We start from the raw sequence: 24814 nt of genomic DNA, 5'->3' as shown, positions 1-24814 counted from the left end.
GTCCCAAAAATAAATAAACATTGAAAAAAAAAAATTAAAAAAAAAAAAAAAAAAGCATCAAGCATACATTTGTCCTATGACCCAGCAATTCTATTGCTAGAAATCTACCCAAGAGAAATAAAAACAGACTTGACGGAAAGACACGTACATGCGTGTCCCTAGCATTATTCATAATCACCTCAGACTGGAAACGACCCGAATGCCCATCGACTGATGAACAGATAAGCAAAAAGGTGGTCTATCCAGACAATGGAGCAGTGTTTGGATCAGGGCGCCTGGGTGGCTCTTTCGGCTCAGGTCATGATCTCACGGTTCGTGAGTGTGAGCCCCGCGTCGGGCTCTGTGCTGACAGCTCGGAGCCTGGAGCCTGCTTCGGATTCTGTGACTCCCTCTCTCTCTGCCCCTCCCCCACTCGCACTCTGTCTCGGTCTCTCTCAAAAGGAAATAAAACGTTAAAAAAATTAAAAAAAAAAGAAGAAGAAGGATGGATCTACTCAGATGTGCTACGATACGGGCAAACCTTACAAACATGATGCTAAGTCAAAGAAGCCAGGAGCAAAACACACCCTGTGTGATTCCTTTTATATGAAATGTCTAGAAAAGGCAAATTCATAGAGACAGAAAGTGGAAGAGTCACTGCGCGGGGCAACAGGGATTAGACTGCATACAGACACCAGGGAATCTTTTGGGATGATGCGAATATTCTGAAACTGGACTGTGGTGATGGTCGCGCTACTCCATAAATTAACTAAAATCACTGAATCATGCACTTCTGATTGGTGAATCTTAAGCTGTGTAAGTTACATTTCAATTACAGTGTTTAAGAAGAAATCTCAACCTAGGCAGGCAGAGGAGGGCAGCAGACAAAGCCAGAGACAGCACTGCTTAGTGGTTAAGAGTGCAGGTGTTTCAACAGTAGACTTAGTAGAAATCTAAGCTCTACTTCACCCATTCACCTGGCCACCCGTGTACCCAAGCCATCCACCTTTGTCACCATCCATCCACCCACTCATCCGTCCTTCCCGGCATCCATCCACCATCTGTCCAATCATTCATCAAAAATTCCCACGATGTGCCAAGCACTGTGTTCGGTACTCAGGATCCCCACGGTGAGCGAAGCAGACAGGTCCCAGGGCGCACGGAACTCACAGTATGTTACTCGTACCCTAGCTGCCTCAACCGCAACGCGGGGTCAGGCTAACTGCTGCCAAAGGCTCCTGTGGCTCTCCCGTGAGATAACATATACAAAGCACCTAGCCCCGCTGCTGGCTAAACAGCTACCTTCTTATCACCTACCAAGGGACAGGAGTGAGTGGCCCGGGGCAGGTGGAACTTAGGAGGACTCCTGGCATCCATGACTCAGCCCCGCCTGCTCCCGAAACAACAGAGCCAGCAGGAAAAGCTTCCTGCCTCCCGGGTGGCACAGTCAGTCACTCCATTGCCGTCCTCGCCCTCTGCTTGTCAGGGAGGGGACGTTACCTGGGCAACACCCGCCATCTCTCCGGCAACTGCTCCCACGGCAGAGGCGACCGCAGACGCCCGGGGTTCTCCGGCCTGGGAAAGCAGAGCCTGTCGGCAACTCCACGGGAGACAAGCTGTCACCGGGAGTGTGCCCCTCACCGGGAGAGGCGTGACTCAGAACGTGCTGGAAGCACGCCTCCCGGTGATGGGGCTGCTCTGCTGGTTGCCGCAGCCTCCCAGGCTCAGGCTCTCGACAGCACGCATGCTCCCCACCACCTGTCATTAAAGGAAGGGAGGCACGGGAGCTCCTCGGAGCTGCCGAGAAAAATGAGAAAAACGAGCCAGGGAGGAACCAACTGGCTTTTAGAACTGCCCGCCGGTGGACGGCCCAAAGCTGTGCCGCCCAGGCCCCACGTCCCTAGCCCCACGTGGCTACTTACATTCAACTTAATGAAAATGAAATACGATTAAAAATCCAGTGCCTCGGTCTACTGGCCACGCTGTGGCTGCTGGAAAGCCACAAGTGGCCAGCGGCTACCACGCTGGACGGCGCAGAGAAAGACCGTCGTCACCACTGCAGAAAGTTCTATTGGGCAGTGCCGTCCTGCGGTCTCAGGGTCCCCCGCGTCCCCATGCCCCCAGAGGACCAGCAGCATGCTCACTGCCTCTCCCCATCCTCAGCCAGCACTTTGGGGCCTACCCACCTGCCCCGCTCCTCCGACTTTCCCTCCCAGGTCTGAGGCTGGTGTTCCCAAACGTCCCCTGCACACCCAGGAAGAATGGATGCTTGGGCAACTTCTCTCATTCCTAGACAGGGGCCTTTGACCTCCTCATTCCTTCATGACTCAGTATGGGCCGTGCAGGCAAGTCGCCATCCCTGCCAGGCCGCGTGCTTCCGGGGGCCCCGACACTCAGGCCGCGGGTCCTCCAGAATGGGTGTCACTTCTTCAATCCTTTCAGCCTTAGGGACCATCACCCTGCCTTCAGATACAAGCCAGGCCTGTGGTCGGCCCCTGCGTGCCACCCCCACACTGCCCACTTGGCCCTGGTCTTCACCATCAACCTGAGTCAGCTCCTCACCTCTCAGCACCCCCCGTGCACGTGCACAGAGATGCTAATTTAGCCAATCCAGTTACTGAGCTGTTCCCTGCTGGTCCAATTAATTAACAGATGGATTCATCAGTGATTCCCTTCCAGGGACTCGGGATTTTCACGAGGAGCAAGGGTAGGGACACCTGCTCTGGGCACTGGCTCCATGGGGGCGCTGGGAGTAGGGGAAGGGACACAAAACGAGACACAGGCCCAGCCCTGGCCCCCCTGTCGGCTGGCATGTAAACCAGGCCCCGACTCACGCTAACAAAGCTACGAAACACAAACCGCCGGCTACCGCTTACCCGGTGCTTACCATGTTCCAGGAAAAACCACCCTGCCTGATGACACAAGAGCCTAATGGTTATCACGCCTGGAGCGCTCTCCGCAGCCCAGGCCCTGTGTGAAGCTCTTCGTGGAAAATAACTGCTTTGAAGCCTTGCAGCCACTCAACTAGATGTGTGATAGAACCAGGCCCATTGGATGGATGAGTAAACAGAGGCCGGGAGCGGTTAAGTCAGGTGGCAAGCAAGAGCCAGGGCTGGAACTGAAGGCGGCCTAGCTGTGGACCCTCAGGGCCCCACCACCAAGCCGCTCTGAGAGGCATGCACCCAAGAGTTCCTCTGCCTTGATGGATGCCGCCTGCTGCCAGGAAGCTGAGAAGTCCTTGCAACTGGAGACTCGAGGCCGCCCAGGGGTGGTTCCAGACTGAGTGCAGCCGGGTGCCCAGCTGGCATCTGCCTGGAAAGCCGGGTCCTGGGGAGACGGACAACCTGCTTGAAAGAGGGGAGAGAGCATGGGCACTCAGCCCCCCGCGCCCCTGCTGGGCAGGCTCTCAGCAGTCATAACTGCTTCCAAGGAAACAGCAGGAACTCGGGCACGGTGTCCTACTCGTGGTCTCGGGGGGATCGGCCGGTTGCCTGGGCAACCACGCATCTGGCCGGCGAGGAGAGGAACGGGCCTTGGAGCCAGGCTCCCCGCCGGGTACTACAACCCACCTGGCATTTTGGGGCCCGCCAGACTCTTGGCAAAATCCAAACATCACACGGATCCGTTTGATCACATTTAAAAATTGCATGTGGCCGTTCTTCTCACTGAGCTCGGAGCTCCTTGGGGGAGGGATTGTGCCTGGTGTGTTTCTTCACGGTTCCGTGTGGTCACTGGACCTTCTCAGGGGCCCATGGAAAGTGCTCTGAGTGTTTGTAAAAGGGAGGAAAACAGAAACCGGAAATAACGGCTGACGCGTACCAAGTGCTTCTGCCGTGCCAACACCGAACCCAGCCTTTTCAAACCCACCAGGAGCTCCTCAAACCCGTGTGGGGAGTCTTGTTAAAAGGCAGATTCCAACTCTGTAGAGCCAGGTGAGGCCCAGGAGTCTGGATTTCTAAGAAGCTTCCAGGTAAGACCGATGTCCCCTACGAGGCGGACAGGCGCACCCAGTCCCCATCATACACGGGAGAAAGGGGATGAGGGATTAACAGCTTGCCTGGGGTCACACAGCTGGTGTTGTGGGTTCTGTCCCCCAAATGATACGTCCCAAGTCCTAACCGCGGGCATCTGTGACTGTGACCTTATCTGGAGTTAGGGGTCTTTGCAGGGCAATCAAGTGAAGGTGAGGTCAGGCTGCATCGCAGGTGGGCCCTATGTCCAGCGACTGGGGTCCTTACGAAAAGGCCACATGAAGAGTCACACATACACAAGGGAGAAACGGCCATGTGAAAACGGAGGCCGAGGGTGCAACGAAGTGTCCGCAAGCCAAGCAGCTCCGAAGAAGCAAGGAAAAGGACGTCCCTTAGGGTGTCTGGATGGCGGCTCAGCTTTGTGGATGGGACACGTTCGTCTTGGATGTCTGGCCCCACTACTCTGAGAGGATGAGTGTCTGTTGTTTTAAGCCCCCTGGTCGGTGGCGCTTTGCCACAGTTGCCCCAGGAAACCCACAGCTGGTACGCGGGAAGGACGGACCCCGAGAATCCTGGCTCCTGATGGCTCCCTCCGTCTGCCGCAGTCACTCAAGCCGACCCCTCCAACCCTTTTATTTTACAAAGCTGGAGCTGGAGCCCGTCTGCTGGGTATGTGGCGGTGTGGGAGGGGGCACGGCACCCAAGGCGCGTCAGCAGCCTCTCCCAACTTTGCCTTGTTGTGGAATTTGTAGGGTTCTCTCTTCCTGGGGGAGACGTGACCCTGGCGTCTTTCTCGCTCCCTCGGAGGGTGGAAATGCTAGTGTTCATGCTCGACACCCGTCCAGCCTGTTACCCCAGGGCATGAGCCTGGCCCTGCGTTGGCTGCACACCTGGGTACCCGCAACATCAGCCGTGTCTCAAGGAGCCAACTGCACACCCAGGGAAGCGGCGGAGAGCTCCCGGACTCAGCCAGGACGCTAGCACAAGGCCACCTCAGGTCCTTGGCAGAGAGGAGTCATGAGTCAAAACGGAACTCCTTTTCCTTTTATGAAGGTCACACATGAGCCAAGGGAACCCCATCACACCGGCTGACGGCCCAGGGCTTCCTGTGGCGGGCACCATGCTAAGTGTCGTCCCGAGACAACCACTTCAGGGTTCTCAATCCTGGTCACACGTCAGAGTCACTTAGGGGGTTTAACAATATTCCAATGACAGAGTCCAATCATGGGACAAGCTCATCAGGAGGGTGTTGGGGCCGAGGTGGACCCTGGCACCCATATTTTGGGGGTCACTGGTAAATTTTAAAGTATATTTAGGGGTATCTGGGTGGCTCCATCGGTCGAGCATCCGACTCTTGATTTCTGCTCAGGTCATGATCCCAGGGTCGTGGGATCGAGCCCCACATCGGGCTCTGACGGTGAGCATGCAGCATGCTTAAGATTCTCTCTCTCTCTCTCTCTCTCTCTCTCTCTCTCCCCCACCCCACCCCACCCCACTCATGTTCTCTCTAAAAATAAAAAGTGAATCTTAAAAAAATAATAAAGTATATTTAAACACCAATGTGCACAGAAGCATCATTCACAGCTGTGAAAGGGTGGGAACAACTCAAGTGTCCACGGATGGGTGGATGGACAGACAAATGCAGTGCATACAATATGGTACGTATAAGGAAGGAACTACAGGTACTAAAAGGAAGGAAATTCAGACACACACGAAAACACAGATGAACCTTGAGGACATTACGCCGAATGAAACAAGCCAGTCACAAGAAGGCAAATACCGTATGATTCTATTTACGAGAGGGATCCTGAGGGGTCAGTACTGCCGGTCCAGTCTAAGGGGGCAAGCGCGACCCCACGGTACAGACGAGGAGACCACAACATGGGGGAGGGGTGGCTGCCCACTTGGAGTGAAAGCCAGCTGTCTGAACCAGGACCCCTCCTCAGGTCTCCTGCTTTCCTTAGTCATGGTCAAGGGAGACTGGGAACACACACAGGTACGGCCTGGAACCTGCCCACAGCATTCTGGGAACACACCCCTGTCTCCACCTGGCCGTAACCCCAGGGAAGGCCGCTTCCCCCAGCAGCCCCCGGCTGTGGAATACCATCGAAGATAGCCAGGAAGGGGCCGCACGTGCCTTCCGGAGTGATCACAGCACCCTAGGGAGGCCGGCAGGGAGCCCCAGTTTCATACTCAGCCACACCCTCCCCACCCTTCACTGGCTTGCCTCCCCCCCCACCCCCCCGGCCTGTCAGCTCCTGGGAACTCAGAGGCTCAGACAAAGCCCCTGTTTTGACTCTCGGGAACATGCGGTACAATGAACCGAGCGCGGGGCATATCTGATTTTGGACTTCTGTCGTGTGCGGCCTCAGGCCAGTTCTATCACTTCTCCGAACCCTACTTTCCTCATCTGCAAAATGGAGATAATAGCGGCTCCCGCCTCTCGCAGGCCTTGACGGGACTGAATGCGCTATTTCGGGCTGAATGCCCAGCACTTTGCAGGTGCTCAGTAAGTGGTACCATTGAGTCCAGCAGGACATCGACTGAACACAGTCAACCTCTGAGGAAAAATACGGGAGACGAGAAACCCCCATCGGTGGAGACGTGCTTGAGCCAACCGTGGCCCCCACGCACAGCGGTCACAAGAACGGAGGACACCAGGTCTGCCATGGGCTCCATGTCCGCGACAACACTAAACGTAGCAGCAAACACACGCACGCACACACACGTGTGCACGTATATTTACACACACGGACTCCACAAACAGGATCCAACTCGTAGCGGCGGGGGGAGGGGGGGCACAGTGTCAGGCTGATGACAGCTGTCTTCCTGCAGAGGGAAGTGGCTTGAGGGAAAACCAAGGGGGGAGGATGGGCTTCAGCTTTATCCGTAAATTTTCAAATCGTCACAGGAAGCCTTATCCGTCTATCGTGCATTTATTTCATTCAAAAGAAACTTAAAAAAAAAAACAAAACCCAAAGGTTTCAGAAACTGGAATCATGGAGGCAGTGGTGTCCTTTCCACAGAGTTTTCAAAGCGGTCAGAATCCCACATTCCTAGAACTGGAAGGGATCTGAGCTCCTATGTTTTCGACTTTTCCGTGTTCCTGTAGATTAGCTGGTTTTTGCAATAATATGTTCACCGGGAAAGGGAATCACAGACCGTATTAAGGGTGCAGAGTAAAGAGCACCAGAATTCCATCGTGGGGCTCACGGCCAGCACGTTTGTATGCTGGTGCCCGTGATGTAACGGGTTCCCTTTCTGTGTGTACGTGTGCACACACACACGCACGCACGCACACACCAGCATAAAAGTTTGCATAAATTTAGCCCACGCCATACACGTTGGCGTTTTGTTAACCTCACCTCTGTCTCCCGTGCCGCCTCCCCGACCCGTGGCCCCGAACCCGTGCTAACACCACAACGGATGCTAGGGTTCGGCAAACGTTTTCTGTAAAGATAACAACGTTCCAGGCTTTTCTGGCCACACTCTGCTGGGGCAGCGTGAATGGGTGGGGCTGTGTCCCCCCAAAGCCCCTTTCTTCATAAAAATGGGCGGTAGGCTGGGCAGTTTGCTGCCCCTGGCATGTATTCATTCAGATCTTTCCCCACGGCCACACGTGCAAATACAGAGCTTTATTTTGGTCCTCGGCTTTTGCTGTTTTGTCCCCCGTTTCAGTGCACAAAAGGAGCATCACGTTATACACAGATTCTGTGTCTTGCTTCTCCTCTCCTAACCCCCGGAGGAAGGCGCTCCAAATCAGTACAGATCTCCCCACGCTGTGTGTCCTTGTAAAGCCGCCTCGAGTCTCACTGGGCAAAGGTAGCATTTACATTTAGAAAATTGAAATGAAGCAAAGGGCAGTCCTCCCGCCTGATCTCAGCCCTCTGGGCAAATCCTCCTGAAGGTCTTTCTGGCCATGGCCGCCGGTGGTCGTGACCGCCATACCTGAGCACCCGCCCTTCCTGGCCAGGCAGCTTTATCGAAGAGCCCCTCCTCAGGGGCCACACCACCAGGGTCTCCAAGAAGGCAACCCACCCATTCTCCCCAGCTCTCCAGCATCCGGACCCCCGTCCCCACCGGTCCGAATGATAAACGCCACACAGTCACTGCACATCCCAAGCATGGCTGAGACCCCACTTCCAAAACTTGCCGCTTAGGAAGATCCTATTACTTTGCAATGACTTTTCCAGGGGAGTTCCTGTGCCCGGAGAGCGCATTCAACCCCGAACATGGACTAAAAACAGCAGCGGAGGACTCTCGCTAACCCTGAATCAGAGATGCCATTTTCTGAGAAAACACCCCTGGTTAATAGCAACCCACCAAATAAATTTAAATGTACAAATACTGTACCAGAAGCTGCTCTCTTTCTCTGCCATGTGGGAGGGGCCGGGCCCTAGTGAGGTTTGCTCCCTGATATGCAGGGACAGCACAGGGCCCTGTTTCCTCAGGGCCTGATAAAGGGAAGTCTCTATCCCAAATAAGGACTTCCCTTGTTCGGCCTCAAGCTGGTAGCATCTCAACCCGGGGTGGGGAGAGGGCTCCGGTGTTTGTCTCAGAAGTTTATCTAGTGCTCGCATGACTTCAAAGGGCATCGGATCTGTTCATCCCTTTGTTTGGGAACCCCTCCATTCCTAGTGGGCCTCCTCCTCTGGGCTGGAGCCATGGCTCCTTCTACCAAGGGCCCTAGTTCACAGGCTGGAAAAGAGTTCCCTAACTCACTGCTGCTCTCCAGTGTGCATGTGCAGACAGGTAGCGATGGTGACAGGTCTACCCCGCCTTCCTGAGTAGGGGTCTTCTGGAGGGGTGGCACTTACGTGGGGGCTGTCCTTGCCTTGAAGAGGAGGGCCCTGCAGACAGGCACATGGAGAGCCCTCCCTGCCTGGGGGAAGCTCAAGATGGAGGCAGGAGAGGGGCTTGGGGGGTTGGGCGGGGGTTCATCAACGGCGACTCTCAGTTATCTGCACACGCGGAGGAGATGCTGGGAGAGTGATCCAAAAGTTACGGATACGTTCAGCTGTTTACGCTTGATTTTGGGCCAAGAGGAACCCAGCAACAGGGTGCAGAGGTCACAGAAGGAGGCTCAGACCTGGGTCTGAATTCTGGCTTGGACACACAGGGAAGTTATTTCAACTGATGGTCAGCTTTCTTGTCTGTGAAAGGGGGATATAATCCCCACCCCTCTGCGACACTGTATGGCCTCAACAGGACAACACAGGTGAAGCAGAGGGAAATCAGTAGGCACTCAATAGATGTCTGTTGCTCTTCCCCCTTTCTTTATGCTACTGTAGCAGGTCTTGAGCCTCGGTGGGCACCAGAGTCACCTGGAGGACATTCCGGATTATGGGACAGGTCTGCACGTCTCCTAAATTTCCAGGGGAAGCTGATGCTGCTGGTCTGGGAACCCCACTTTGAGAACGACCGGTTCAGAACCCCTCTGTCCGTGGCTGGGAGAAGATAAAGAGCATTCTAGTTCCGAGCGGATGGTGACAAAGGCTTCAGAGCCAACGGACACGGATGGGCCGCTTGGTCAATGCTGACTTGGCCCCCGACTTCCCGGGTGTGCTTTTCAGGGTCCATGTGTTCCTGAACATCTGCTCCAACCGGAAATCAGATTCCATCCACGCTGCCAGCGGGTCTTATCCAAACATCTGCCTGGCGCCCCGTGTTTCTCTGACGCCCCCCCCCGCCCCACCAGACAACAAACCACCTTGGCCTTCTGCCAACTGTCAGGGTGGCTTCCGCTGCCCCCCAAGGGGGTTTCCGTCCACTTCAGCGTCTTCTGTGAAACCGTCTCTGGCTCTGAGAAGGCACCACGATTCTCGAGGGAGGGGGGCAGGGGTGATGGCCACCAAGGCGGCGGGGGGGGGGGGGGCTCTGTCCTCGTCTCCTGGTCAGTTAGCCTCTCTCCACAACACTGTTCCATCCAGAGAGTTGAGCTGGCTGTCCCGCTGGGTATTTTATGATCATCAGGTGAGGCGAGGCCCTAATTCCTCTGTGGGGACAGGTGCTGCTCTTTTTGGAGTCTGTTTGGCCTGGTCTCCGAGCCAACAGAGCTAACAGTCGGGTAGGAGCCTTGGAGGCAAACAGAACAGAAGGCCACCTTCCCCTTGAGGCCAGACCACCCGCCGCGGCCCCAGCGGAGAGCGAATCGGCGTCCGCCTCTCCGGGGCTCCCTGCCCACCAACCCCACCACGAAAGGGTGCAGACTCCCGCGGAACAGAAGGTCTTGCTAGCCAACATACTGCCTCCCGTTTGTTTTAAAGGCTCTTCTTTAAAGAGACAGAAAGAGAAAAAAACCCCAAAAACTCTGCCTTAAAGGGCAGAAAACAAGTTCACCCGCAAACCATTTACGTGAAAAAACTTCCTTGTATGGTGACTCATCAGCCCCCATCAAAGCGAGCGTGGGATGGCACACCAAGGCTCTGGCCCCCCCTTCCTTGTCTGTGGGGGGGGGGGGGAAACAAACCCAAAAACAAAGAAAAAAAACCAACAGCCCACAAATGCACTTCTTTCTTGGCCATGTGGAGAGCCGGCTGTCATGTGCCATTCCCGAGGCCCAGGAAGACCTTCACACACAAGGAGGTGGGGGTGTCTTGGATGGCCAAAGCCCAAGGCCAGCCCTCTGGAGGGGGCTGAGAAAGCCCTGGCTGGGGCAGGAGGGTGCAGGGAAAGGCCTGCTGCCCAGGAGATGCCGGTTTCCTGCCCTATGGCCCGGGGCAGGTCATTCCACCCGGGGGGTGGGGGGCCCCCAACTCCAGGTTCTTGACCTATCAACCGGGGATGGCTGAGGGGGCCAGGGCGGGTGTCTGAAGGGGTGGGGATTACACAGCAGGCTGATCTCACTGCCTCTGGCCTGTAGATGGTAGGTGCCCAACAACTGTTATCCTACTGCCATCCTTTCTCTTAGGAACTCGGTTTCCCCGTGTACACAACAGTGTTTTCCCTTTTACCGGAAGATACAAAGTCCCACCCAGTTTGACCCTTGTCTGAACGGAGTACTACAAAACCATAAAAAGGATCCGTGTGGGCTGACACACAGATCGCCGTGATACGTAATTCAGGGTAAAGGAGAGAGGAATCAAACAGTGTGGGTGAAACGATCTGCGTGGTGCCTGAAGAGGGACATTCAGAGAAACTTCTGGAAGGCCCCGGGAGACTGCTCACAGGCCTGCCTTCGGGAAATGGGGCGTGGGGAAGAGACCCCCGCCGTGTGCCGTTCAGGATCGCCACACACTCCCACGGCCCACATTTTCCTCGAGTGTCCACGGAGGGTGCCTGGGGGAGTGGGGGGCTGACTGGAAAGGGGCATGAGGGAAACTTCTGGGGTGACAGGAATTCCGGTGGTGGTTATTCAGGTGAATACAATAGTCAAAACGCACCACACCCCGCAGTCGAAATGCAAGCATTTTGTTAACATGTAAATAAATTATTGCTTGTTTTTTTTTTAAACTTAAGATGTGTTAACAGATTTATGGGCAGTGGGAAATTTTTTAGTTCTTTTTGTCCTTTTTAGTATCAAAAAAGCCTTCATAAATAGGATTTTTTTTAAAAAAATTAACAATTATTTATTTTTGACAGACAGACAGAGTGCAAGCAGGGGAGGGGCAGAGAGAGAGGGAGACACAGAATCCGAAACAGGCTCCAGGCTCCGAGCTGTCAGCACACAGCCAGACGCGGAGCTCGAACCCGTGAACTGTGAGATCACAACCTGGGCCGAAGTCAGACGCTTAACCAACTGAGCCACCCAGGCGCCCCCATAAATATGATTTTTAAATGTCCTCTGCCGGCGGGTGTATAACTTGGGATGACCACTTTGGAAACTTCTGGGCAGTGTCCACAAAAGGGGACCCTAGGCCTGCCCTATGGCCTGTGCTCAACAGGACGTGCACGTATGTTCACCAAAAGACATGTCTGTAAGGGTCCTATTTGCAGTAGCCCCAAACTAGAAATACCTTTGCACAACAGGACAAATTAACAGAGCCCCTTCATTCAACAAGAATGCCACCCAGCAGAGCAAATGGACACAGTAACACTGCCCACAACAGCAGAGAGAAATCTTCTAATTTTGAGTCAAAGGAACCGGTCACAAAAGAGTTCAACACATGTGATTCCATTTATACCAAGTTCGGATACATGCAACACGAATCTGTGCTAATAAAAGGTAGGACAGGGGTCTTCTGAAGGGGGAGGTGGGGGGCGGGGAGCCGAGGAGACACCTGGGAGGCAGTCGCTCTGTTTTTCAATCTGGGTGATGGTTCATCGGGTCAATTCTGTGAGAATTTGGGAGAAATTCATCCAGCAGTAACTCTTTTGATGCGTGCACTTTTCTGAATGCAATGCCTTAGTGAAAAGTTTACTTAACAAACCCACTAACACGCCCCATGTCTTTGCCTGAGAGAGCTCTGGTCAGGGAACGTGGGCCCTCCTCTGCCTGGCTGGGCTCAGAGACCGAGCACTCCGGCTCAGATCCCAGCTCTGCCTGGTTCTAGCTGTGCAACCGTGGACAAGCCCTGCACCCTTCCAGCAACTCCTTCTCGAAGGGCCTGATCAGACTTGGGGAAGATTTCAAGACAGCACACACAGGAAAGCCCTCAGCATAGCTTCTGACATTAGTAGGTACCTAACCATCATTCTCTCTACCGTAAAGAAAGCCCACGAGGGCATGTGATCTCCTCCCTGGGGTCACCCAGCCCTCTGCCACTTGTTAGCCTCAATCCCTGATGCTGCCCTCACTATTAGTTACAGGGCCCTGATGGCCCCTCATCGCTATTAGTTACAGGGCCCCAATGGCCCACTGAGGGCCCCAGCGGCCTCCCCTCAGTTCCACTGCACACAAGTGCCGGAGAAGCGGCCTGGAAGGACCTGTGCCCCGCCACGCTGTCCTGGCTGGGACAGCCCCGCCTCCTGGGAAAGGTGCCCTTTTCACCAGTCTCCCCGAGTCCGTGACCCCTCTTAGGAAGGCACAGAGCCCTCTCTGACCAAGTGCCACAAATTAATCTGGATGGAAATCTGGCCTTCCCGACCTGAATGAAGCCAACTTGTGGCCAGGCCCATAAAAGGTCCGAGGCTGACTTCTGCCCATCCTTCTCCGGCTGCCCTGTTTTACCTCCCTTCGCAGAGGCAGACAGGTGACAACCCGTGACTTTCTCAGGCAGGGGAGAACCAGACCCAGCGTCTGTCTGGAAGCTTGACAACTTCTCCCACAAACAAGCCCCAAGAAGCAGAGGCCAGAGCCACCAGGCTAGACGTGGGTCACAGCCACGCTTCACACACCATGCTCTAGGGGGTCATGAAGCAGGATGGGCGGACGCTTTCACTCCCTCCTTCAACTCAAGTCTGGCAGCAGGGGCTCTGTTGGCAAGAGTTCTGCCACAAGGGAAAAGAGCAGAGTGATTGATTAGTGATGCCTGTCATGGGCTCCCTGGGGGCTGGTGGCATGAGTGGCTTGCATGGGCCTTCTTTCTTCTGGAACTGTCTGCTAGGACCCTTCTATGCAGAGGGAAACAGGGTCTTTGGTCATTAAAGCAGAGTAAGAATAATCAACGTTGATCTAACACTTGGTCACACGGCAGATGCCCTTCTTTCACATTAAAATTTTTTTTAATGTTTCTTTTTGAGAGAGAGAAAGAGAGTGAGACAGAGTGCAAGTGGGGGAGGGGCAGAGAGAGAGGGAGACACAGAATCGGAAGCAGGCTCCAGGCTCCAAGCCGTCGGCGCAGAGCCTGACGCGGGGCTTGAACTCACAAACCGTGAGATCACGACCTGAGCTGAAGTCGGATGCTCAACCGACTGAGCCACCCGGGCGCCCCTGGCAAGTGTCCTTCTAAGTTCTTTATTGCTATGGACGCATTTAATCCTACAAGAACCTAGTGAGCTTGGTCTTACTGTGAGCCCCACTTCGTTTAGGAAGAAAAGGAGGCCGAGAGAGGAAAGAAACTAGTCCAGGGCCACATCACCAGTGAGTGGGAGAGCTGGGATTTGAACTCATGCAGCTTGGCTGCGAGCTCTCACCTTTGGGCACGGCAGAAATTATTCTTTTGGGAGCAAACTGGCAAATGTGGTAAAAGCCACAAAATATACCCCTACTCTTCCCAGGAACCACTGTTCTGGAAATCTGCCTTAGAAAAGTGTTCCAGGGGTGGTTTAGTTGGCTGGGCATCCGACTCTTGATCTCGGCTCAGGTCATGATCTCATGGTTTTGTGGGTTTGAGCCCCACATCGGGCTTTGTGCTGACAGCATGGAGCCTGCCTGGGATTCTCTCCGCCCACCCCCCATCCCACCCCCCGCCGCCTCTCCCTCGCTCATGCTGTCTCTTTTTCAAATAAACAAACATTAAAAAAAAAAAAAAAAAAAAAAAAGTTCCAAGGAAGTAGGAGCTTAGATTCGGGAGAAACGCATGGCTGCATTATCCATAATTGAGGAAATGGGGAATGGCCTGAAAGCCCGACCACAGTGAGTCGTTTGGCAAATCAGGCCAAAGTCTCTTCACAGATGTTATGCAGCCATTGGATGCACGTGGGCCTGGACGCAACGAAACGCTTCAGCTGCAACGCTGTGCCGAAGCTGGTCGGATGGTCTGTGCTGTGCACCTGGCCACAGCCGCCAGAGCATCCACACAGAGGCAGATGAGGCCTGGAAGGGTATTTGCAAGAGTGACATCAGTCACTGGGTGGGGCCGGCAGCAGCAGAGTGCTGTGCCCTTGGTGTGGCCGTCAAGGCGTTTTCAAGGTGGCTATACAAAGGATGGGGAAAGCGAGAGGAAGCAAGACAGGGAGGAGGGCGAGGGGGACGAGGGGGGAGCGGGGGTCACCGTCTTCCCTCCGGGCCAAGGGGTGTCCTGGCTGGAGCAGGCCAGCCCACCAGGAGCCACACGGGAGGGCGGGGTGGCCCAGGGCAAAGGAGAGTCAGGAGCAAGGCTGGGTGTGGGCACGTAGAGCCAGGATGCTGGCATCTGGGGACACTGGGGACACAGTGTGTCTGGGACAGGTGTGGAGGCGGGGTGGTCCTGAGCTTGACCTTCCGGGCCGGCACAGGTGGTCTGACAGTGTATCCTGGGGCACGCGGGACAGGGTGGGGCCATCAGCCCTGACCTGTGAGAAGCGGGACTGCCAGGCCAGAGGTTAATTCATAGAATCCTTGTGGTGACATCTGGGAGACAGAAAAATGAAAAGCTCTCATGACATGGTGTGTCACACTGAAAACTGAGACCCTACGTGTGTGACACAGCAGAAGAGAAAGGAGGCAAGTCAGGCAGCGCCAGCTCACAGGTGTGAGGAACTGTCCAGTGTGTGTGTGTGTGTGTGTGTGTGTGTACAGGCACGCAGACACGTGTGCAGCTGGGAGCCGCATTCTCAGGGGTTAAGTTCCCAGGTTCTGGACTCAGAGTTGTGTCTCAGCCCCAGCTCCGCGATTTAATAGTTTTTTGCCCCCAAGCAAGTGGTTTAACCCCTCAGCCTCAGTCTCCACATCGGGGAACTAGGGAAATTCGAGGCCCAGGCTCCTCCACAGATTTGTGAGGGTTCCATGGGGTGACAATGGCCACCTGCTGCTTTGGCTGAGGGGGGAGCTGGATGAAGACTCGGGACACACGTGCTGGGGGATGCCAGCTCGGGGAGGTTTGCGGTCGCGAACAGAGGCGTCAAGGGGCCACAGACGCAGGACTAGAAGTGGCTCTTCCCCCGGAGGAAAGGCCCACGAGGGAAGAGGGAGGGAGGTCTGGAAGGAAGGTCATAGTTGGGGGCGATGGCACCTGCTGTAGGGTCCACCCTCCCCCCGGGGGCTTCCCTGTAGGGGAGGGGCATCAGCTCTAGGGCCCTCTGTCCCTCTGACCTGGTTGCCCGGGAATCTTGGCAGCAGCTGGGGCTCCCCACCCCATGTGGAAATGGGGAGATGGGTCCAGCCTGCCAAGTGGGGCGGCCGGAAGGGAGAGGGAACCTAGGCTCCCGGCTGCAGTTTTCACCTCTGTGCACCAGGGACCCGGTTGGTGGCTGTGCCTTGGTGGGGGCTCCAAGCACAGGACCGGCTCACCTCCACGTCAGGCTCAGTGGCGGCCTGACGCGGACGCTGACTGGCTGTCCTTGGCGACGTCCTTGGCCTGCTCACCCATGAGACGGGGTGGTAAAGACCTGGAGGGCCGCGAGAAGATTCAGGAAGCGAATGTGCGTGAAGTGGCGGGCACAGCAGGGCTCAGAAACCCTCAGGAACGGCCAGCCACCCCCTACAGGTAGGGCCCTCCTGAGGACACTTCCCACCCTGCCCCAATTCTAAAACACGCCTCGCGGGGGGCAGTGCCACGGCTGGGGGGCGCTAAGCCGCACTGATGGGGTGCCTGCGATGCTGTCACAGCGGCCACGCCTGCCGGCCCCCTTCCAACTGCTTCACGCGCAGCAGAGCGTCCTGCCTACGACGACCCAGTGAGCAAGGTGCTGGATTACCCCCATCTGACAGAGGAGAAGACTGAGGCCCAAATGAACACACTCCATACCCGACGCACTCCTAACGTGGTCACCCCCTCACGTGCAATGGTCTCTCTCTGACTGGCATACCCGCACCCTCACACATTCACTCACTCCCACACTCGTACATTCTCTCCCACACACTCACTCCCACACACTCGCCCACACATTCACTCATACGTTCACTCCCACACACTCACACATATTCACTTACTCGCACACACATTCATTCACACGCTCACGCACATTCACTCCCACACACTCACTCCCACGTTCACTCTCACACACTCACATGCACGGGCATGTGCACTCCACATTCCTTCCCACCCTCCTGCTCTGTACAGAAGAGGGACAGAGCCCAGGACGGGGTGCCCACGAGGCCGTGGCCGCCCCGGGGGTTCAGGGGAACCTGCCTGGGGAGAGGAGGCAGTGTGGTCAGGGCGGACGCCAGAGAGGACACAAGCTGGGCCGGGACCTCCCCAGAGCCCGGGGCTTTCCTCTGCCCCGTAGCTTCGGGACGGGAAGATAGGCCAGCTTCTTGCCTCCCCCAGAGTCCGCCTCTCCGCCCCTGGCACTTGGGATAGGCCTCGGGGGCTGTTCTTGGGACCCCGGCTTCCCCAGGGGATAAAATCATCTTGGTTTTCAAGGCTTGTGCACAACAGCCTATGTGAGAACCCCTCTCGGGAAGTGCAAAGGCCGTTTTCCCGCGCTGGAGGGACCAGAAGTGTCAGCCATGCCGAGTGGGTGTATCTGACTTCTTGGGGGTCCTTTATGGGCCTGGTGCGTGTCTCGGCCCGGCCAGGTGCTCAGCCACCCCAACAAGCTGTGTACGCCCAGGCCTCTTGCCTCGAAACCCGGACGCAGAAACAGGCCAGTCTTTTCACAGCCTGTAAACACACAGTGTGCCCTCACGCGCCTGGCACACAGGGACAGGGCTGTCCCCTCATGGCCTTGCACTCATAGGCAGGCCTGTCCCCTCACGGCCTTGCACACACAGACAGGCCTGTCTCCACAGGACCTGGCCTCCAAGGTGCATCTGTGAGTCAGAGATGAGGCCTCATTAACTCAGTACAACTGTTTATGCTTCCACACCCCCAGGAATTGGCCTCATGGGCCAAACCACCCAAACCAAACAGGGCTGGCCTCTCCAGGGAGCCCTCAGGACAGTTGCTCTGCCGCAGAGGATCCTGGGAGATCCCACTGCCCAGAGTAAGCCCAACCCACCCTCCTTCCTGGGCCTGGAGATGCTGGTCGTTCTCCTGTGGGAAGAGTCTCCCTGAACAGCGCCGGTCAAAGGGAGGGGGCCGGAGAGGAACAGCAGAGCTGCTGGGGGGCAGGGGGGTGGGCAGGGAAGGGGATTCTGGGAGTTGGGATGCTGCGGGTCAAACCTCACTCCCATTCTGGGTTGCTTTGGGAACTTGGGCCAGTGACTCGAGATTTCAACACATGCATGACAGCAACAAGCGACTATTCAGCGAGATAAGATGATGCTTCAAACACGGGGCCTGGGCTGAGGAAATTCCCCAAGTGGACCGTGACTGCACGAGAACAAAGTCTGACACTGAGGCCACCGAACCACGGGATTCCCAGGACGGAGCAGAGGCTGGCAAGAACATCACACAGGTATTGTATTTACACTGCCTTGTCCCACAGCACGACTTGAGGTACATTCCACGGGAGCATTTCTCAATCTTTTCCTAATTATTCTTCCCCCAGGAGCCTTTAAACATTTCTCCCCCATTTCCCTTCTTCTCTTTGAAATTAAATGCTAAAAAATAAGAGTTTAGGGGCACCTGGGTGGCTCAGTCAGTTGAGCGTTCGACTTGGGCTCAGGTCACGATCTCATGGTTCGTGGGTTCAAGCCCCACGTCTGGCTCCGTGCTGACAGCTCAGAGCCCGGAGCCTGCTTCAGATTCGGTGTCTCCCTCTCTATCTGCCCCTCCCCTGTTCACTCTGTCTCTCTCTCTCAAAAATGAGTAAACATTAAGAAAATAAAATAAAATAAAAGATTTTGTTGAATGGGGCTGAACTTTGGAGGGCCACATGCTATTGTAATAAATTAAGGTTTTTTTAAGCCCCAGAGAACCAATTGTGGCCCCTCTGGGAACAATTCTCTGTTGAGAATGCCCTAGAGATACCAGAACAACTCCATAAAAACCAAACCAATGGGAATGTAGTATTTAATAGGCAACATTCTTCACAAGTAAAAGAATGGGTTTTCTACGTGCCCTGTGGCTACAATATGCATATACGTGTTAGTATAGGTGAAAACCAACAAAAACAGTACTTAGAAAATTAAAAAAAAAAAAAAAAAAATCAAGCCGAGGCTGTAGGATTTCTCAAGTTCTTAGTTTTGACTTGTTAAAAAGATATTGAAAAGAAAATAAAAGGAAAAACCGAAGAAGGTTAGTTGTAAGTGCAGGGAAAAGAGAGGCTGTCACAGGAGAGGCAGAAGGTCACATCCTTCTTTGGACCCTTTGGTGTAAAGCTTCAGAATCAGGCAGAGCTGGATCAAGCAGCCCTACAAATGGGTACTAAAATCCTTTGGGTGGCTATGAATAAGTCACTACACCTCTCTGAGCCTTGGTTCCCCCATGTGCTGAATGACAATGAGCAGAAAAGTGCACAGCCATGCCTGGCACATCATAACTGCATCTGAATTCATGAACACTTGCTAGAATCAATGCATACCATAAAACGAGTAAGCTATAGAACCAGAATTCGAATCCAAGTCTCTCGGCTCAATTTCGCTAGCCCAGAGTGCTTCCAAACACCTTAAATTTCTTTGCCACTTTGAAAAGGAAGGGGAGCATGCCTCCCTCCTCCAGTCTCATCAAAACTGAAACCAAGTTGCTCACACTAAGATACCACTGCCACCTGGTGGCAGCATACCTAAATTATTGGAGTCGGGGCAACTGTCAAAGGAGGAAAACTGCCAGGGTCTTATACACACCTAAGTCACAAGCGAATGCTTCTACAGGGAGAACAAACGTCCCCATCAACCACTTCACGAACGGGCCGCACACTGCCCGGCATCTACCAGTTCCTTGAAACTCTGACTTGGGTTTCCTGGACGCTTTTGGGGTTTGTTTGTTTTTGTTTTTGTTTTTAATTTAACAACCACAAAGAAACCAAACACCACTAACATTGAGTGCGGACATCCAGGTTTTCCTGGAAACTGCTAGAAGCTCAGGGGTCCCCACTTTTGTACTTGTTCAATCAATCGCCTAAATCCCACATGTAATCCTTCATGTTTAAATTTCACGTTTCAAGATTGTCACTTTCCGATCATCTTTCTAAGCCAGTCGGTGTCCCAAAATTCAGCTTTCTATGCCCACCTTCTTAGTTAGCCCTCGTAGCTGCACACTACTCACGAATTCCCCGAGCGCTGCCTCTCAGGTGTTCCCATAGGCCGCAGACGACAGTTAAAGAAAATGCAGACTGGGACAAGGCAGGAAGCAGAGCTCTGTAGACTACCACTAAAAACAGCCAGCAGCTCCCTTGACATTGATCTTGGCCACCTTTGCAATGAGGCATTTTCCCAACCTGTCCAGGGGGCAGTTTGTCTCCAAGTGTTTCCTGCCCCTTCCTGAGCTAGGACAAAACAAGGCAATCACCTACTGAGTTTTCCGCTCACATGGAAAACACATACAGAGAACAGAACGGGGCAGAGGCCAGGCAGCCGTTGTGTGTGGCAATGAAATGGCCTCTTCCTTCAGGTAGGCCCCCTGACCACACTACTCCTGTTATCTTCCCTGCCCCTGGAATGCTCTGGCATTCAACTCCCAGATGGCCCCCTGCAGGTCCTGACGTAAGCCCTGCCTGTCTTGGGACACGCAGGGCCGCAGAGAGCCAGGCCCCAGGGATGCGGGATAATCTCGCGGGGGAAACGGAGGTCTCAGCAGCACCTGCCGACTCTGTGAGCAGGAAGGTGCCACTCTGCCTTCCTAGCTGCAGTCTGCTGCCTTCTGCCTACGTTCGCCAAGCTGTGGGCATGAGAGAGACCTAGGGGAGAACCCCGCCTCTAGCCCTGACCAGCTATGGGAGTGGGGCCAGCCTGGCCTCACCTTCCCCATCCATAAAACGGGAGCAGCGATGGGAATCAGCCTTATAAGGCTGTGGCAAGGGTGAAATGGTCATGAGGAGCCTAGCACACAGTAGGTGCTCAATAAATTCTCGTCCCTTCCCTCCCTTGGAGACTTGCATTGAGTTTCCAAGACTGTCACACAGCACAAAGCAAGTGGCCCTGCAGCTGTCAGCGGGGAGAGGAGGGGAGTGACCCTCTTTAGGGCCAGGAATGTAATTCTGCAGGGTGGTATTTCCGTCCTTGGTCCGGCTGTGATGAGCGTCCCTCTAGAGGCACGGGAGGAATTCCGAGTGTCCCCTCGGTCATCCCAACATGGCACGAGGCCTTAAACTCTGCACAGGGCCGGCCACTCATCCTCAGCGGCTCCCCGGCTCACTGTGAAGACGACAGCTCAGGACGTGCCCCGGTCATCACGGCCCTACCCTGCTGGCTCTGTGAGGCCACAGGACTGTCACGGCTTGTTCTAAACTAAAATTATCAGAAGGCGCGAGAGCCAGGGAGGCGGGGTGTTAAGTAAGCCGCTGACTGCGTGTTCCACACAGGGGAGCACAATGGGGACTCCCCGGGGGGCTGGGAGGACCCTTCTCAGCAGATCTGGCCCCTGGGTCTCGAAAGTGACGAGCAGAGGACTAATTTCCTTATGTGCTAAAAGGCTCTGGACCATCCTATGCAGAGCTCGAACCGGAAAACTGGGCCAAAGAACCAGGTAACGGACAGGAAGTGAAGAGCGGGGAGAATAGCTGGGTGGTGGACCCCCTGGAAAACTTACGTTTGGAGCAACCTTCCGAAGGTACTTTCAACCCAGAGCCCTGAGACTCTGAGCCTGCCCCACCTAGCCCCTCAGGCGGGCCCCTGTTCTGAAAGCAAGCCCTTCTATGGTCCTTTTGGAAGCAGGCCCAACGTTCTAAAGCTCCTGAGCAAAGTCAATGGCCAACGGGGCAGGAATGCCTTTTCGGCACTGCAGGGAGAAAGCCACCGGACGTCAGAGGGAGAAGGGGGAGAGGCTTTCGTGAGCTGTGTGGAAGGCAGGAGGCGTCTGCCCTCACGCCTCCAGGTAACAGACGAGCTTTGATTTGAGCCGGCAGGAGGCTGCCCGAGACGAGGCGGCCGCCCGAAAGCAGCCACCGAGTCAGGACTTACCTTCCACTGCAGCGAATGGAACCACTGGTCTCTCAGGTAGCTGTTGGCAGCCTGCAACGACAAGAACAGGACAGCAAGGTCCGGTCACCGGCTTGCAGCATGTCAGGGCACTACTGCGCGGGCCCCAGGCTGCCCCGTCCAGCAGGCTCTGCCCTGCGGCCCGAGCACAGGGACCCACCCAGCTGAACCTTTCGGGCGCAAAAACCGAAACAGAAGTGGCAACTGGGGGGACTTTTCTGAAATGAGTCATCACTGCCGCTGCGTGCTTACAATTTGCTGGGTATAAGTGACTCCAGACACCGGCTGCTTGAAGCTTTCACTGCACGCGTATCTTGACTTCATTAGGATCACGGGAGGGGCCGGGGCGAGCGGAGAGAGGCACGGTGGTAGGAGCAGATCGGGTGCCTCCTTTCCACCAGGCACTGCTCCAGGCACCTGGCGCCTGTTATTCACGTGTTCTGTCATCAGCCCTCACAACAGCCCTGTGAGGTGGCTAACGCTACGCCCATTTCACAGCGGGAGAAACTGAGTCTCTGATGTCTCACATCAACTAAGTACATTCAACCCAGGCAGGCTGGCTTCAGAGCCTGTGGGTTTATGAACCTCTTGCCAACCGCAGAAAGTCATGGGAGAGAGCGCCCGGCCTTGAACTCAGGTGGACTCGAGTTAAAAATCACTGTGCAGGGAGCAAAATCTTCCCAGAGGTGCACCACCCTGGTTCGCAGACCTTGGCAACTGGGCCTGGATTTTCTTCTCCGTAAAACGGGGCCACTAACCCTATCTTGCAGGAATGCTGTGAGGATTGGGAAGGATTCCTGTAAGGTGCACAGAATCGGGCCTAGCACATAGTACGTGCTCACACAGAAACACAGCCTCTGTCGTTACTGTCATCACTAATCCCTCTCAAGTGAATCGTGGCCCGAGGAAGGCCCTGCAATTGTCACGCTGCTGTGGCTCTCACCCCCGGTTCCAGCACGGCTCTGGGTGATAACAGCAATATTTATGGCTCATTTAATGTGCACCAGACACAGCACTAAGGTCTATGCGTGGACTGGCTTGTTTGGTCCTGGCCAGTCTACCCTGGGAAGTCGGGACCGTCAGCATCGTCACCCCTACGGTACCAACGAGGAAACTGAGGCTCAGGGAGGTTAAGAACGTTCCCACAGGCTCACAGGGAGTAGGTGTGGGACCAGGACTTGAACCCAGGCAGTCTGACTCATGCTGTAAACCACAAAGTTTCTGGCATTCCAAGTTTTCCAGTCACCATCCCTAAGGGCAGAAATGCAGTGTCTGTTCTCGCCTGACCCCACAGCCCTCTGTTCTAAGTTGACCCTGACTTTCATGGTCCCGGGACTCTCACAAAGGCTGGAGCTTCTTTCCAAGTATGAAAGTCCAACTTCTGTTCCCAGCCTGCATGGACACACACACACACACATACACACACACGCACAAGCGGGTACAACTTCGGGTCACCCTCTGTCAAGGGGATCCAGGTGCCCTACCCAGATCCTCGATGGGGCATCAGCCGCTCTCCCAGCACAGTTTGGGGAAATCTCTGGGCTTGAATAAACGAACCTGTTCCGTGGCCAGTGCGGGAGGGTAAGGGTACGAGGTCCCCGTGTGCAAACTCAGAGACTGGCAGACTGATACCAGCCTGTGGACACAAGGCAAGTTGGCATCTCTGCCCTGAGTGGGAGTGGGCCGGGGGACACCTTCCGTGTGATTCAGGGACCTCTGCGGTGGCCGAGTCTCCAAGAGACCTGGGTTCAAGTTCCCTGAAGACACAGAGCCTTTGTCACCTGACTGGGGAGGTGGTGGCCGAAGGGGAGTCTCACGGGATCAGCAGCACCCCGGAGGGTCTGTGGCTGACTCACCTCCCATCCGTGCTGACCTAGCTCTGTGGTCTTGTGACACTTCTTGTTCATTAGGATGAAAAAACACACCCCATGCTCAGGGAGAGCGATGCAAAGATCCCCAACAATGAGATAATCCACGCAAAATGCTTACTTAGCTCAGCGCCTGGCACGTGTAGACACTTTACAAACAGCACCGATCAGGATCCGTGCAGCCACGGCCTGTGGGGTGCTGATAAACGTGGAACAACAGGCTTGCAGAACAGAAAAGCCCTGATCACAGCATGTGCCACCTTCTGTGCTGTAAACGATCCCACTGTGGCTGCTTCCACGCCACAAGGAGGGAAATCCCTGGACCACAGTTGGGAAGAGACGCGTTGGATCCGCTCTCAGGGGCTGGTCCGGCCGGTGTGAGCCTACCCGGCACACGCCCAGCCCACAACCATCTCTGGGCTTTTTAACACACCCAAGTTGGCCAGAAAGAGGGGCAGGTGCGGGAGGCCAAATACAGGACCCCCAGAGATGGTCCACATGCTTGTCACCTTAGGTGGCAAATGGGCTTTGCTAAGATTTGAGGAAGTTAAGGACCTTGAAATGGGGAGGTCATTCTGCGGTCTCCGGGTGAGTCAATGTCATCAGAAAGGTCCTTACAAGAGGGAGGCTGGAGGTCAGAGAGAAGAGACGGAAACAGAGGTTGGAGGGATGCAGCCCCAAGCTAAGGGACACAGACAGCTTCTGAAGCTGGAAAAGGCACGGAAAGCAATTCTCCCAAGAGCTTCCGCAAGGCTCTAGCCCTGCCGACATCTTGATTTTGGCCTAGTGGGCCCCGTGCTGGACTTCTGGCCTCCAGAACTAGAAACAAACAAGTACTAAATTTGTGTTGTCTGAACCGCTAAAGGTGTGGTAATGTGTGACAGCAGCCGTAGAAAACCGGTGTGGGAGGTATGGATAGTTGGTGCTCATAGGGGCTGCTCTGTTGGTCCTGGGGGCGCACAGTGGGACCGGGCAATGCCCATAAGGTGTCACTGGTTGGACTGAATGACCAAGTGAATGAGCTCCTTGAGGGCAGAGTCCTTTTAAAAAAATTTTTTTTTATTCTGAGGGAGAGCGGTGTGTGTGTGGGGGGGGAGAGAGAGAGAGAGAGAGAGAGAGAGTCTCTGAGAAGGAGAATCTCAGACTCCACACTCAGCACAGGGCCCGACTTAGGGCTCCATCCCACGACCCTGCGATCATGACCTGGGCCAAAATCGAGAGCCAGATGCTCAACCAACTGAGCCACCCAGGTGCCCTGAGGGCAGAGCCTTATGCCCAAATCCCCCGTGCTG

At 55.0% G+C, this 24814-nt stretch overlaps 1 protein-coding gene across 3 annotated transcripts in view; it reads right to left on the bottom strand.

Annotated features, from left to right (window-relative positions):
- The window catches only part of LOC123577690 (c-Maf inducing protein), a 235133-nt gene that overhangs the window by 58886 nt on the left and 151433 nt on the right, over window positions 1-24814 (bottom strand). For 2 of the 3 annotated variants that reach the window (XM_045439850.1, XM_045439851.1), the window contains exon 3: window positions 21637-21687. In XM_045439850.1, the coding sequence (XP_045295806.1) occupies window positions 21637-21687 (51 nt within the window). Of the gene's footprint in view, window positions 1-1479; window positions 1513-21636; window positions 21688-24814 lie in introns of those variants that run through there. The other variant, XM_045439852.1, reaches the window with a different exon arrangement.

Source organism: Leopardus geoffroyi, chromosome E2, assembly GCF_018350155.1.
Source record: "Leopardus geoffroyi isolate Oge1 chromosome E2, O.geoffroyi_Oge1_pat1.0, whole genome shotgun sequence".
Taxonomy (NCBI): Eukaryota; Metazoa; Chordata; class Mammalia; order Carnivora; family Felidae; genus Leopardus; species Leopardus geoffroyi.
Note: the sequence above shows the minus strand (reverse complement) of the source record. Positions and strands in the feature narration are given on the sequence as shown.